At 36.6% G+C, this 17,141-nt stretch overlaps 1 protein-coding gene across 2 annotated transcripts in view; it reads right to left on the reverse strand.

The window, feature by feature from the left end:
• Positions 1 to 17,141, reverse strand: part of MPP7 (MAGUK p55 scaffold protein 7) — a 149,092-nt gene that overhangs the window by 9,468 nt on the left and 122,483 nt on the right. For both annotated transcript variants that reach the window (XM_040064993.2, XM_058420749.1), the window contains one exon: positions 6,616 to 6,786. In XM_040064993.2, the coding sequence (XP_039920927.1) occupies positions 6,616 to 6,786 (171 nt within the window). The remainder of the gene's footprint in view (positions 1 to 6,615; positions 6,787 to 17,141) is intronic.

The raw sequence follows: 17,141 nt of genomic DNA on the forward strand, positions 1-17,141 counted from the left end.
CAAGAATACATAGTCTATAGCTGCCTTTTAACATTACTGCCTTTTAATCAGTGATTTGGAAATGCCCATGGTTCCAGCCTCTCCCAGCTGACAAATTTCAGGGGATGCAGTTGGCAGTTACTCTGTTCTGACTTTATTACTGAGGAAATATCAGTGAAAAAAAGTTGCCAGCAAAGCTGGCTTTCTTTTCTGCAGCAACTACCCTCAGCATGCACCCACCTCCTTCTCAGCCCTACTAAAACCCCTGCATCCTAACCTGCAGCTTTCGAGAACAAAAACTGGTTTGACTGTTTATTTTGCCAGAATACCCCCAACTTGCAGATTAGAGGACCTCAACTGGCCTGCGCAAAGTGCCCTCAAAGCCTCTGCACTGTGTGTGTTAGCATGGCTCACTCCCTCCTGCTGCTGCATTCCCTGCCGGCTCTAGATGCCCCTGGGGACATTTGCTTCAACCTTCTCATGCCCTGGGAGCACTGCTCCTTCCAGCCCCTGCTGCAGGCAGGAGCATTGCCCAGCTCCTGGCTGCCTGCAGCTGTCACCGTCCACCTTTCGACTGCGTGAGGGTGGCATTGCATGGAGAGAGGAAGGAAGGGCAGCACTTGCCAGGTCACAACCCATTTGGGATGTTTGGGTTTCTTTCTTTGTTGTTGATTTTCTTTTAAACTGTGCTTGTCTCCAGCCTGCTGTCTGAACGAGTCCAAAGCAAATGTTTCCTTCTTCATGCGACTGCCAAAGAGAGACCACTCTTGGAAAGAGGATGGCAGGAAGAAACAAAGACTGCATGGAATTTTTTTGACCTGTCTCCTCCACCTCCACTCGAGCAGTGCTGTACTAGAAGGTACTGAGCAAGACGCTCCTCTTGGCTTTCGAGCTGTCCCTAATTCTTAGCTGTTTGCCAGTGGTGCTTTAGGTCTCTGTGAGGGCACTCTGACCTGTGAGGTCTCAAAGGTTCCACAGGCACTTGCTGTCTGTCCCCAGGGCTCCAGCCTGCCTGCCCACTTTGGTGACAGGGCCATGGTAGTGTGTGTGAAGGGAGCTCAGCTCCGCACGTTCTTACATTTCTGACAGGGGAGAGCCTTCATTTCTACTCAACAGCAGAAGGCAATAGAGAATGAGTCATGGTACCATATCCCAAATAATGCAAGGATAATACCTGTGGTTTTAAGAAAAATTCTTGCACATCTAGTAAAAGTGACACATTTATATATGGAGTGCTTCTTAACAAAAACATTTTAAACATTGTAAATACTAAACCTAATAAACATTTCAATGAAATAGTGTTGTAACCACTACTTACAAGTCAGAGTCCAAAACCAGACTCATGCTTCAGTACCTTGAGGTGCCTATCTGTAAAAATGACCCTGTCTGGAATTGAAACACTTAATTTTGAAAAGCAAGTGCTTGTGACTTTGCTACTAGCCCTACACTATGGCACTGCTGTAAAATCTTAGAGTTTCTATATTTAAAATTTCTATGTGTTCACATCAGTTAAATACACAACTATATTTCAAGTTCCATCTCTGACCTTCTTGTAAATTAATCTATCAGTATGTATAAATGTGTATTTAATATGGTGTACAGCAGCCTCTACTGGTGCATGTCTGCAGAGGACAGCAATGTGTTACACAGATAATGGCATTACTTTTGTTATAATCTAACTTTTTTTTGTTTTTTTATAACAGTTTAGTTATTTAAGGCAAATATGATTTCTATAGGAAAAGTAATGAAAACTCTTAATATATCCTAGCAAAGTAAACCAAATCAAATGGAATTCAGTTTTTAAAAATCACTCTATTATGCAAAAAAATCTTTCCCATCAAATCCACACAAGTATTATTTCCTTAGTCTACATGCTGTCAAATCAACATTTTGCTTTTAGCTCTATTTATATATATAAAGAGTCCATGCTTCACTTCCTGTGACACATTCTTTGGAAACTTAGCTTAACTCTGTTTCCAGATCACAACTTCACTATTATTGTCTCTCCTTCCAGATTAATATTTAAAAAACATGTTTAAATTAACTACTGAAAGGTGTAGATTCTTCTTTTTCAGTGCTGTCTTCACGGAGTTCTCATAACTAGCATATGGACACCAAAGGCTGATTCCAGCTCAGCAAAGCTGAGGATTTTCGTATTACCCCTCCCAAGTATAGTTCCCTTCTAAATATTCTTTTCATTTTGATGCAGCAGAGAAAGATGCCAGTTTCTAATAGTTATGAATCCGAACACTATTTGAACTCAAAAAGAGAACAAAGTGCCAGGATTTAAAAGGATAATCCTGATTCTTATAGTCAAATATAAGGCATGCAGGATCCATGTCTGCAGTGTAGTTTTGGTTTACTATAAATCACCCCAGGCAGCAATATTTACAGTTATGCTGACAGATTTAGAGATACTTTGCTTACTTTTTTAAAGGAACATTTATGCTGCTTGCTGTTGGATGTTAAGTCATGTTAATGGTCATATCCTGCACAAGTGGACTGCAGTGACTACCTCACTTTATAGAGATACATCTGCATAATTAAACTACCAATCATTAAAACTTGCACTAAATTTTGTACCACTCAGACACATCTGAAGGAAGCTGAAAAAACTGTAAGTTTAGGTCTTGGGAGGGTTAAGCCAACCAGCCATTCTGCACCCATAGAGACATAATGAGCTCCTAGTAGTCTTTTGGAAAGGAAAGGAAAGTGGTTTTTCAGAACAGATTTTGTGAGTTGGATGACAATATCCCTGCTGGGATCACAAGACCCCAGTAGGAGACATGCCTTGAGAAAGGCTCCCTGGCTCAGTTCCTAGTACACTGTAATGCAATGACTGCACATGCATGTCGGACTGCAGCTCAGTGTGATAGGAAAGGAGAACCTCATTATTTTGTGTTTCAGTACATTTTAACAAGGAGCGCAAGTGTACTTTGAGATTCGCAGTTCACTGAAGTAGGATCAATGACTTCATATTGGTGTTCTCAGGGGCAAAGCTAGGCACTGTTACATCCCATGTATTTGTGCCTGAACCTTGCTGACTTTCCCATGCCTTTAATCAGGAAGTTTTAATGCAGATAGCAATTACTGGTCTCTTTCTTCATTGTCCAATTGGTTTACTGGAAGGCCATTTTCCTGTCTTACTGATGTAAATCAAGCCACTACTGAAGATGTTAAAGCTAAGTCAGGAGATCTGGAGAGTTAAAAGGCCCTTTCATTTCATCCTCCTTTGGTCTGAAATAGACCTGGCCTCATCATAACTCCATGATAAAACCAGGGGTGATAAATTAAAAAAAAAAAAAAAAAAAAAAAAAAAAAAAAAAAAAAAAAAAAAAAAAAAAAAATCATCATCTAAGCAATACAACAAATAGAAAGCTTCTCCAGTCCCAGATTCCTTTTCTTCACAGTAGCAACCAGAAGCATATCTTTGAGGGAAGTATTGACAGCCTCATCCAGAGACACAGGATTTTCTGATCGTGTCAGACACCAATAACAGCTTTTCCTTTATGGTTACATACCTCTGGTCCCCGCTTCCAACACTGCCACTTAAGACAGAAGCATCACCATGGGTGAACACAGCACCTGAGAGGCTCTGCACACCTCCGGTGGTCACACTGCATGCACATATCACTGTGTGTTCTGGGGAACAAGTGCTCATGGTTTGTTATTGATAACTCCACTTAATCCTGCCCCTTCAGAAAGCTCTGAGTTAACTGAAACTATGCCAAGTAAAGTTATTGCATGTAGCACACTCATTCTAACTCTAAAGAAATAAAATTTATGCTACTCTAGCTCTTAAAATTAACTACAGCAGAAGACTTTGTACGCAGGACTTTTCCCTCATTAATATAAATGAAAATTCTAGTGTCTAAATAATACATGTCATATTAGAATATTCTACCTTCGTCTGATAGGGCTGTGAGGTATGTAACACTTAGGATGCAGGCAATATTTGCAATGGAAGACTTTAAGGATTTCTGGGCAGTTTGGGAAGAGTAACTTACTAGAAGCAGACTGGTGATATAATACTGGATAATTTTGTTTTGAGCAGACTCATCGCAATCCTAACAATTAAAAGCACACAGAAATGTTTTGCATCATTACTGCTTCAGATGATGTTATTTTAGCCCCAAGGATTTGCAGAGCTTTATTTATCAGCTTACATTTTCAGACAAGGTAAAATCTTGACAAACTGGTACATTGAACCCTGAGAGTAGTGTGTATCACACAACAGGGCACTGAAATTACTGTTGTGCAGTTTGTGTTCTTTAAATTAGACTATATCAATTCAAAATTAAGTGAAATTTGTTCCAAAGCTGTCAAACTCCCTCCCCCTAAGAAAAAAAAAAAAATAAAAAGGCAAAACCAAACCTAAAAGTCCCGTTTTAAACAGTAAATTATATATTTAGACCTAGCATAACACAACAGACATCTAGTGCAGATGTCTGCACCAATTACAGCTATAAATTAATTATATGTCCCTTTCTTTCCTGGTACTACTATACAAATTATATTTGATGTATTATATGGAACGCTGCTGCTGGCACACAAAAAGCTTTTAAAATGTGTTCGCTTCTACTGTACCTGTATTGCTTAGCTCTGCTAGTTTTTCCACATTTTGCCCAAGACATTTTTATGGTATTGGCCAGACTTAAGCTGCTCTTAATATCCAGAGAAAAAACATTAGAATTACTGAAGTCCGCAATAAATTTCTGAATTGCTTTTGTTACTGAAAAAGCACTCTTTCTTCATTTGATTTATTACAACAAAAATCAGATGGAATCTCTAGGCATTCCTTAGATCAGACATATGCAATTTGTTATAAAAAGTCTACTTATCACACTTTTGCACTACACTCTGTTGATGTAACTGTAAAATCAACTCAACCATGTTATTACTTGTTGTATATAACCCACAATCTCACAATGATCACACTAGTAGGTGGCTGATTTTTAGTGCTGGAGAGTGACAAAACTGTTTATTAAAAACTCAATTTAATGTTCCCTTGGATATGAGCGATATAAAAACACAGCTACTCAACAGTTCCTAACAGTCCCTGACAGAGGGTCATATTTCTCTGCTCTGCTGCTTTCAGAACGGAGGAAATTTTACTAATGAAGCATTAGCCTATGTGTTACTGCCAAGAAAACAATAATCAATGGGACATTAGTCACTCGTAGCGATGGTTACTCATTACTCACCGGTACTCCAATTGTTACCTTTCAAAAGCTTCAGATAAATGCCCTTTCTCTCTTTTTGGGAGACTGAAGCAATACATTTTGATTATATAATAAATGCTGTGAGGAAGCCATGGCAGTGAGAGGTTATAGAAGAACAGAAAGCTGACTAAGGATAATACGCTGAGTCTTCAGCAGCTATGCTTACATTTATCCCTGGCCTACAGAGGTCCACCTTGCATCCACCTTTCTTACTATCCCCCCATTTACTTTTTCTAATGCAGTAGGTGGTTTTGTTTCTTTCCACTTTTATTGTCTGTCTTCATTGACCTCAGTGGTTTTTGGCTCCGGCCCCCCATATATATATTGATTGATCTCTAAGAGTGGAATATCAACATAATTTGAGTTTTAGGACAGCTTGACTGCTGTGTTCAGACTTGTAGCCATGATAGCTGTATTTTAATGTCATCTCCCCTTGGTTTAGGAAAGCTTTAAACACAACCTCCTAAAGCATCCTTATATGCAAACTGGGACGTCCTGTCTAGAAAGGTGGACTACCAGACAGGCAAAAAACTGGAGCCTGTTCAAAGGGAAGGGGTTATCGGTCTGTGCTCCACAACTCATTTTAAGGGGAGCTCCCTGAGACATACCCTGTTTCACAATCTGTACCAACAACACAGAGTGTGTCCTTACAAAGCTTACCCATGGCAAGATGGGTGATACAAATGACTTGCTCAAGGGTAGGGCTTCCATCCAGAGAGCTCCAGGCATAGGCTGGCAGAGCTTAGTGGAATTTGGTATGGACAAAGTTCTGCATTACAGGCTGTGGACTGACTGGCTGGATGACAAGGATCTTGGGGGTCAGGTGGGCAGAGCTAAGCGTGAGTCCCCAGCGCTTGCTGGCAGCAATAAAGAGTAACAGGAGACTGGGCTGTATCAGCAAAAGCCTGGCCCATAGATAGAGGGGAATGATTCTTCCCCTTCACTCAGCACTTGTCAGTCCCTTGTGAGAAATACTCTGTCCACAAGCCCTGCACTAAAATACTGTTGATAAACTGAATCAAAGACATCAGAGAGCCCTGAAGATGGTCAGGAGCTGAATCACATGACCTCTAAGAGAGACTGAGGGAACTGGGCTTGCCTAGACTGGGGAAGAGATGTCTTCAGGGGGACCCACCCCTTTTGACACCCACTGAAAAGATGGAGGCCACCTCTTTACTGAGGTGTGAGGTAAGACAGAGAAGACATGATAGGAAGACAGGTTCCCAGAGTTGCTGCCATGAGTACCCTGCTCGGAACCTGGTGTTAATCTTACTCAGTGGGAGGCTGGACCAGGTGAACTCCTGAGATCCCTTCCAATGCAAATGACTTTCTGGTAAGCATTGTGCTAATGAGCAAGTCTTTGTTTTACCAGGTCAAAAAAAAAAAAAAAAAAAAAAAAAGGAGAACAACTTACCAACCAAAACAACAAGCCTGTATTTGTCATTAGGTTGTCGTCTATACTTTGCAACTTCTTCATAGGTTGGGATATCTGCTGTATCATACTGATCACTCTTCTTGCACTCATACATGGACTTGTTTGTTTTTTTATCTTTTCTGCTAAGACGAAAACTTCTTCTAAAACCAGCTGCAGTAAGAACAGGTTTTTTTTAAAGTAAGAAAATAAGCCTTCTTAAAACATTTGAAAACAGTCTCTTCCAAACATTCAAGGATTGGAGCATGGAATAAAAAGGGTATTATATGTTTAATAAGTCAGGTCATTAGAATGACATTTCCCACGTTTTTAAATTATATCAGGCACCTATTTAAACTGCAAAATTAAGATTACCAATAAAGCATAACCTTTGCAACAACAAAATATAATTGCAATAAATTGTTAATATATTTAGATTATTTAGAAAATTTGAGTAGCTCGTAAATTGATATATATACACAAGGAAATTCATACAAGCTGGAGTCTCAAACCACTTCTAATGTACGTCTATTAAATCACCATGGCACACAGACATCAAGTGCAACATAGGATAGAAACAGATCTGGTGGTTGAAAGGGCTAAAGAGAATGAACTCAATTAACAACAATTGTGCTTAGCTCCATGCTGATAGTGTATTTAAAAAATTGCATTAAATCTTTCCTGAGTATGTTTAATAGTCAATCCAAGCACTCATAGTAAAATTACAAAATACCAGAAACATCTTAGAAAATACAGTATGCATATTATGAAATTAAAAGATCTATATTTAAAATTGCATCAACCGTGTGATATCTATTGTGTCTTCTAGAGAAGACTTGAAATTTCACATAGCTTTTAAGCACTCTCAAGGGAGAAAATTATAGGCATATTCAAGCAGAACAGCACAAAAATCGCGTTTTATACTACATGTTAAAAACTAATTTACTCCTCTGTTAATGATTACCTTAGAGTTTTTCAAATAAATCCTTTATATTGCATTACATTATATTTTACTGGTATCTCTACAACACCACTTTTGTTCTATAAGTAAGTATAGGAAAGACTGTGAAGACTACAAAGCTGATTTCACTATCTGGTGGTAGTAGAGTAAAACACAAACTATACATTAAATACTGGAAAATTTGGGGGTTTTTTTGTTTTGTTTTCCCCAGAACACTTCATAGGACAGTAAGCGTGTAAACTTCTGGTATCCCCAGGTTTTCATCAATGTTTTCATATTTTTATAATAGCACTTATGTTTAGGTGTTTGAGAAGTAATCATATTACAATTTCTTCTTCAAAGGTAATTTCATGCAAGTTCAAGATTCAGTTCTGCAAATATTTAGCACCAGATCTTAAGAGAAATGCTCCAAGGCTTATTATAGGCTTAGCATTTTGCATACATACAATTTCATTGAGCATAAATCATCATAGAACCTGGACCTTAGAGGATGTAAACCAATTATTTAATTGATATGAGCCCCCACACTTATGGGAATCTACAACACAAGCATACACACAAAAGGTGAAAAAAAAATTTCTTTGAGAATACCATGATGTCAAGCCATTTCCATTCAAAATACGAGTACGTAAACTGAAAATCTAAAACAAAGGAGAAGAACTAGCATCCACAGAAAAGGCAGATGATATTTTAAAGAAGTACAGCATAGTCTAGATTAAGTAGGAGGTGGGCTGGCATAGAAAAGAGATCAAAATATGATATATGAAAACATAATGAAATAGATTGGGTTACATTATTTTATTATTTAAACAACACTAACATTGAAGTGACTGCAGTCAGAAATAGAAATGATCTATTGGAGAGCTTACACACCCACAAGAGGGCCTGGGAGATCTTGCCTGCCCTACGGTGAAGTCCATCACAACACAAGGATGCTCTCTTGATCATAACTACACCTAAGTGTATAGACAGCTATATAAAGAAAGATTAACTGTAGCTTTAGCAATACAGACTACAGATGCATGAAGTGAGTTACAAGTTTCCTGAGACCTCATCTAAAATGCTCCTGATTAAAAAAACCCAAAATCCAACAAAAAAAGTCGTCCCAAACCCCCCAAATTATTCTGTTTCTTGTCTGGTTTACAAAATTAAGAGCTTTCTTACAAGACCAAGAATCCATGTATCTGGAAAAGGAAAAGAGTAATGATCAAATGAAGCTACATCAATGATCTCCATTCCAGCTGGGTGCTGACCTTACAATTAACAACAGCTCTGTGCCCCTGATCAGCTGTCTCAAAATCCCACTGGAACCGCTTCTCAATCTCCACTTAAATGATGTACTGTACAGTCTTTAGAAGAAGTATTTTTTTCTGCAAAATCTTCCTGTCAATTCAATCACCACTTTTAGGTTTTGGTAAGAACATTTGTAACTTGTTCCTCTTTTCTCCAACCAATTTATTCAGATCTTATTAGCAAACTATCAGTAGATTATTTAAGAAACTATCTTAACTAAAACTATCTTAAATAATCAGTAGATTATTTAAGAATTTTAATTTCTTTCACTCCTTGCAAAAGGAAAAAATCTTTCAGCTCTGTCTTCAGGCTGATTTGTCCCTTGTCACTTTTACAGGCTCCACAGAAAACATAACAAAGACTCAGGTGATATGATTCCACTGCTAACGTGTTTTCTTGAATAAAATATTTGATATTTCTGTCACTGAAACTCATTGGTAAAATGAGAATAGTAATACTGTCCTGTATATGAAGAAAATTCAATAAGAAGTTCAACCAGAACTTAGACATTACAGAAAATAAAATATACTAAATAAAAAGAACAAAAGTGAGAAAAAGATAGAAACCAGAGTAAGGCTGACTTCTCTGTAGTGTGCTGGTGAAGATGCTCTGTAAAACTACTGACTATTAAAAGTCTGTAATATGCTGTTTGCTTTTCTACTTTATGACTACTGTCAATTTGAAAGTTTTTTAAACTGTTCCTCAAAGTCCAATCTGAATAGCCCCATACAGAATCCCAAGAAATTTGGCTTTAAATAGCATTCAAATCCAAGGAAAACATACAGTTCCAAGAGGAAGGATGAGAATGTTTAAAATATATCCAACACTTTTATGATACTACTGCTGCATTCCTGAAAGCATCTTCATTCTTCGTGGCTCATCATGTGCCATTATATGTCCTCTCATATATAGCTTAAGTTTTCTGTGACCTAGAAACTGTTTTATAGAAACCCTAATAAATATTTTTTATTGAATGTCTGCATTTGTAATTGCATTTTATGTTGGGAACTTTGCCTACACAAGAATATTAAGCTGAACTGAAACAATACTGTACTTTTGAGGAATAAAAACATTTATGAAAAAGCAAAAAAGTATTCTATTAATGTTTGCATATTTTATAGTTTTGAAAACTTGAAAACCAAACTTCGTATATTTAAATTAACAATAGAGCATCATTAAAATACAGTGACGATTACTACAGAGAACCAAACCCAATACTAATATGCCGTAGAAAAGGTTTCTATAAAGTTATTTATGTTAAAAGTAAATTTCTATAAAGAACAAAAGGAAAATTTATTGCTTTCCTAGAATATTTGATAATATAAACCTTGCTGAATATGAAAGGAGCTCTAGGCTACACTGTCTGTGGAATATGGGTATCAGCAGAGATTAACCTTAGTTGCCTAGTATGCAGACTATAAAATAAAATGGGAAAATTCTGTCACTAAAGCAGCATAATCTCCTGAACACCAAGAAGCTTGCACCAGCTCACTGGTTACAGCTACACAACTAGAAGTATACTGAACATGCAAACCCATAAACTACTGCTGGAATGTAACAGATTTGGTGAAATAAGAGCAGGCTCTGGGAAGAAAATATTAAGAACAAATGTTCTCAAACTGCTGATGTCTTCAAAACGTGTACCTCTCAATATGAAATAAAAATAAAAAATCATTACTAATAAACCTACTAATTAAGGCCCAACAATCAAAGGGAAATGACTTTGATCTCTAAGAATGAAAAAAAGGCTTAGCGTAAAAGTTTGATTTTTCTTTTAACTATTAGCAGTATACATTTTGTCATGTCAGAACAACGTCCTTACACTTACACAGAGAAATCCACTGCGGCCTCACACAGAAATCCTAACTGAAAACAGGCAATGTGTGAACCTGTTTGCCTTGCAATATTTTAAAAGGATGCTGATGTAAATAGCTGTGCTTATTTACATTTAAGGACATAATTATGAAGAAGTAGATTGCAACTATGTTGTGTAACTTTCGTCCAAATATACTAACAAAACCAGAAAGTTAATTTCTCAGATTCAGACAGACTACACTAACAGGAAACAATAAAATATAAATTTATGCGTGCTTCATAAATTCACAAGTAAGACTTCAGAATGCTATAAAGCACTTACATGGGCTTTTGCTAATTTTCATTCATTAAAATAAGTGCTTAAGTACATGTACATTACATATGTTCTTCACTGAATTTAATTTTGTCTTAGAGTGAACAACTTTTATTTAATTGTAAATGCATTTAAGAGCACCTTTGTATTCATATTACTGACAAAAGTAAGTTTGGTACCATGGTCATTATCTAGGTTTGTATGAACATAATATATTTACTACATATTTATGGATATTATTTTCCCCCCAAAATATTGTTGGCGTTTTTTTTACACTAGCTCATATACTGAGGATTTCTATTGTAACACAGGAACTACACAAACACAGAGCAGACTTCTTACTCTGTTTGCTTCTGGACTGATTCCCAGCTTGCACATTTAGACAGGGTTAATAAAAATTTAGATTATGTCTGGCTTTTAAAGACAAAATTGAGAATAGTAAACAGATGATATTCATCTATATTTACTGTATGTTCATAAAGGTTCAAGCAATGTAACCAGAATTTAAGCTTGGCAAAGGCAAACTCCTAACGTTTTCCTCAGCAATTCCTCAGGAAATTACAGCAGAAACATATGATACCATACTGTGGCTTAAATATTAGAATCTGGTGGAAAACCATTAAATTTATCTGAGTCACTTTAGAGGAAAGGGTTCAAATTAATAGCAGAATAGCCTTGGATATAAAAGATTTGACCCCAAATGGTTGAGACATTCTGCCTTGTGAACACTCTCTTCCTGTGCTCTTCATGGCCACCTTGTATGTGTCTGCCTTTCAGAGAGGGTCGGGTGTTCAGAGAGGAATCTGGTTCATGGATTGAAGCCCCAGAGCCATATATATGGTTTTTGAAACAAGGAGACACTTGAATGCCTGAGACATTTTGAATTATAAATCACTGTGTCCTGTAACTGCATGCAAAAGAATGGTAACATCGACTTTCAAAAGGCTACCTGCTTGTTCTTACAGGAAAATTTTAAATGAATGATTCTTAGTGGTGAGTTCCAAGGAACCTCTAATTTCTAAACCAAAAAGCTACTTATCCACAAAAAGGGAATATACTTGTGCCCTTACCTCAAAACTGGTCTTAACATTAGTTTATCTGCCTTCTGACTCTCCCCTCTGACATCTCATTCCAAAACCACAAATCTAGCATGAAGGCACCACCTCTGGACTGCTGACAACATTCCACTACATGGAAGCTCTCAAGAAAGAAACCATTGCCTGAACTGTACTTAGCAATTCTGAATATTTTTTGTGAAGTTTTGCCTAAACTACAACCCACCTTGATTTTTTTGTTCTTTGTTTCTGGGACAACAGTAGCTTCTTCCTCAAGACACCTCCTTCCTAAGATGACCATGTCTTTTTGGTAATTACGGACCAAAATGTTTCAATGAAAAAGGCTACATTACCTAGAAAAGGTGGATTCTGTTTTGCTACATTCATTCTCAAATAAAGCAGCAGCCCACCAAGATCTGATTGCAAAATCATGCTAATCTCAGCCTAAGAATTCATGCAGTATGTATTTACATACAGAAAGAAAAGATGGTGTGTGTGTGTGTTGTTCCTCTTTCAAAAAAATTATTTGATGAATTTCATCTAGAATCACATCCAAATTATCATTTTCCAAGCATACCCAATATTTCAATACAATTACAATTCAGCATTAACTTAGTTTATTACTTAACAAAGGTAAGAAGTGTATTTTCAGCATGATCAGATAATCACAAGTTTCACAAGCAAGGATGGAAACATACCACACTAAGGTTTTGTAAAAAGGTCAGAGTTCTTTCAATGATGTACTTTGTACGTACCTGATGTAGTTTACATACCACATTTAAAATCACTAAAGTGCAATGTGAGAACAACTCCAATTTACAGTATTGGTCTAGGATGTTTCAGTGAGCCCACTGGCTTGGAAATGCTAAAGTACTTTGACAAGTTTCTCCCCACTCCTCTTGTCGTAGGAGGATGAAAGTCTTGGGAAAAGGGCTGGTTGCCACAAAATCTGCTCCAGCCAGCCTTCAGCTGGCAGGAATTCTGGACAGTTTCAACTAAAATATTTTTACATAGGTTTCAAAATGGGACAAATTAAAAAGTTGAAACATATCATGGAACATTCACCTTTTTTAAATGTTACTTTTGTTTGAAATTTGGAATCTTGAAAATGAAGCCAAATGACTCCTGCCCCTCCTCTTCCCCATTCCCCGCAATGATACATTGAGCTCAGACAAGCTTTAAAGCTAAATTTAAGCTACTGAGTTATTATGGCTGATATTTTGTAATGTGGAAAAAGAACTAGTGCCTGAAAATTTGCTCTGTATTCTCACTGAATACTCCCAAAATGTTAGATAGAAATGTACAAAGAAAAAATGTGTACACGAAACTTGAATAAAACCTTGAGAGTGTCTTTCAATAATTACTCAATTTTTTCATGATATAGTAACCTTTTTGTTTCATTAAACACACAGCTTGCTTCATGTACTTTCAAAATTTTGACTGAAATCAAACCAGTATTTTAGTAGCCCGTGTTTAACGAGGTAAAGGCATCCACTACATAAACCCTTTATGTCAAATCCAATGAGCCATGTTTAAAACCTTAATATGCATGCATTTGTCATGCAGAGTAAGGACACTGGTATGCAGATTACCCCCAAAAGCAAAGTGGACACAGTAGCTCCAAGGAAAAGAAGCTGAAAGAAAGGAACAAAATTGTCTTTTGTAACCAATTGCTCACCTAGATAGGATCCACTGTTGTGACCAGCACATTCAGCATCTTCTGGACGAAGGGTAAAAGCATACAGAATAAAAGCCAAGAAATAAAGCACAATAGTTAGAGGCCCAGCAAAAATTACAGAAGAAATTATTTTTTAAATGACAACTGTACAAAGCATGGCATTAAAAAGCCTTCAATAAGCCATTTTCTTAAAAACATAAAACAATATTTATTGTTTTATATTTTAGCTGGAGATATTCTTCGAATTTGCAGCATGCACACTGATCCTTTTACCTTTTCAAGCAAAAGTTGTGATGACAATAAACATTCTAAAAAAAATTCCAACACTGTATTATTCACGTTTTATCAGTTAATAGAAAATATGCCACCTCAAAGAAAGCAAAACGATTTGATGTAAATCAAGCTTTTTAGTAAACTATACATTATCAGACTTTAGCTTTATGTTTTGGCTCACTGGATTAGACAGAAAGGTTTTTGATCAAAAACACATCCTCTCCTTTAATATAAAATAGCTATAATGTATATTTTTACATGCCAGAGGCCCTTTGATCAAAAATACAAGCTACAATTTTTAATGCTTTTATAAACAAAAGCCTCTTAAGTAAAAAAAAAAAAAAATCAAAACCCCAAACAAACAAACCAAACAAAAAACCACAAGTGATCAGCTGCTATTATTTTAACATATGCTGCAAACATAACAGTGACTGGCTACACTCAGAAGGAAAACAGTAATGATCATACCACACAGATGAACCTTTTACCATCTCAGAGAAACAGGCTGTCAGTGTTAATTAGAAATGCAAGACCTCTCATGGCCATGTAATTAACTCAGAACCACCTCTCTCCATCTCAGCCCACCCAAGTGCTGCCAGTATTATTCTATCATACTGCTTTTCCTTACATATCTTGCAGAAGTTCAAGAGAGAGAAAGCAGTTTGAAACAACAGTTCAAATTACTGATCATTAAGTGAAGCAACTAGGAATATTCTGGTATTTTTATCTACTTTAAAACATGATTCAATGTATTTGGTGGCAATATAAAAGCATCACGTGTAACATCTCTTAGAAACATTGGACTATATTCAATTTAATTCTAAACACATGTTCTCTAAATAAAATTATTGGGCTATTCAGGGAAACTTTTATACATGTACCTTCAATTTCCTCTGAGAAGCACAAAGGAGAAATAGGAAAGGAAATCATTAAATGGAGTGAAAACATAACTTAAGAAAGAAAAGTTAAATCGAAGAAGAAAAATGCACCTACCACACTCAACCGCTTCCTCATCTTAGAACAGCCAAAAAGACAAAGTATTATTGTTTAATACTTCATAAATAGGAAAAAAGTCAGGTATGTAAGCTACTCTCAAATTCTCTTGACAGCACCCATTATATTGAGGCATATACCAACATACCAGTAGTGAGTTTAACTACACTCAGAAAAGGATGTAAAAGGGCATTGAAATACTGTGTTCATAGTTTATATTTCCCATATGTGATTCTTCCATTATTCATTTGGTAGAAATGACCTTACCCCATTGTCGTGGAAGATCTCTTTGGTATTAAATGCAAAGTTTGTTAGTTCCAATAAATCGGTCTTAACCTAGAATTTTTAAGAATCACTGCAACGAGTATGTTCTCAGTATTTTTCTCCACTTGAAGTAACAGCTGGGACTACCCTTCAAGATAGATTTTGAAAAGGTTTTTTGGTTATGACTTTTCCTTTTTTTTCGAAGTCTACAATTGCAGCTGAAAACATGCTGAAAGAATTCATATACTCTTGTAATCTTTTCTCTGACATTATCCTAATATAATAGATCTACTTAAGGCTTTCTCCTTACCTATAGTAAATCAATAAATTTCTGCTGCTTTGATAGTAGAAAACATACATTTTTGTAATCACCTTTGAGGTTATACAGAAAAGCAAGATAAATATAATAAATTTTTTGTTCACAAAGATATTATATACTAAGGTTAAGATTTATAGAGATTTAACAATCTACCTCTCATTCAAATCTCCTTTAGAATGTGGATAAATAGGCCAAAAATTCCAAAAAAATAATTTCAAAGACTTTCCTTGAAGCATGTATTTTCTCAGAATGTGAAAAATTATTCAAGAGCTCTTTTACAATCTTTCATGCATAATAAATGTACAAAACAAAGCCTAGGTCAAAATTCTCCTGTATATGACCACACAGAAGAGCTCTTCTTATTTCATGTCATGAAATGGACATGAAGAGCCTCTTCTGCCACAGGAAAAATACTGTTTTGTACAATCATTTCTTGGTATGATTTTTCTTGAGGACTTACATTTGAAAATATTAATTTAGAAGACTTTTCTAAATCTTATTTAAAGTTTATTTCTACAATCAAGGCAACCATATGGTTTAAGTTGGCCAGGAAGTCCTCTGAGGTGAACACTCCTTACTTGACCACATCTGGTGCCCTGAAACAGTGTAGACAGTTTTGTGAGTTGAAGGTGAAAGCATTGGATCCATTTTTCTCTCTTGACCTTAAAAGCTCCCAGCTCTTGACAAATGGCCTGAGGCTGCATCTAGAATGGCAGGCTGGCTTTCGGGTACTAACTCATTTCTCCTTCTCTGTAATGTACGACAAATTTTTCTATATTTCCATTTCCATGACTTTCAATAGACTGCAGAGTATCTCCTGAAGGCAAGTCACTAATGCTCAAAGCCAATTCACATGAATAGATTTTAAAAGTCTCCTGAATTCAACAAAGTTATTTGACTTAACTAATGAGCATGCATTTTAAAATACTGTCTGGTATTTTAACACTGGTAACAGGTAAGCCCTCATTTATGAACATGAAAACCCAGACCAGGAGAAAAGGAGGCTGGCAGGTACACATGGACAGAGGTCTGTACAGACGTACACTTGCTCAACCCTGACCACTGCAGACCTCACAGGAGTCCTGCAGGTGTGGTAGATGGTAGAGTTATAGCATCAGGGATAAGAATGCTGAAAAGAATCCAGGATTCTGGGCTACCCCTGCCAGGAAAGGGAACATGCTTATCCATAAATGAAAGACATTAGGATTCCCAAGTGAGTCAGCTGATCCCAGAAAGCGTAAGCCAAAACCTCTACAAGCTGAGGTTTAATGTTGAGATAAAGGCATTCTGAACTTCTTGTGTTTTGTTAAAAATCTTCCTTCTTAAGCCTGCTCTTAACTTTCTTGGGCTACTCTTAAGGTTGAAAATAACAGTCTGAAATGATCTTGGAAGTCACATGGTCTTCATAGCTTAATGCAACTATAAACATGTAGCTTCCAGTTTGAACTTTACAAGGAACTTTACCAGAGCTATTGCCTGTCCCTAGTAAAGTCAGAGGTTACTTGCCAGGAAACTTTGTATTGTGATTCACTACTAAATACAGCTCTGTGCATCTGAAGCAGCTG

This window comes from Hirundo rustica, chromosome 1 (genome assembly GCF_015227805.2).
Source record: "Hirundo rustica isolate bHirRus1 chromosome 1, bHirRus1.pri.v3, whole genome shotgun sequence".
Classification (NCBI taxonomy): domain Eukaryota; kingdom Metazoa; phylum Chordata; class Aves; order Passeriformes; family Hirundinidae; genus Hirundo; species Hirundo rustica.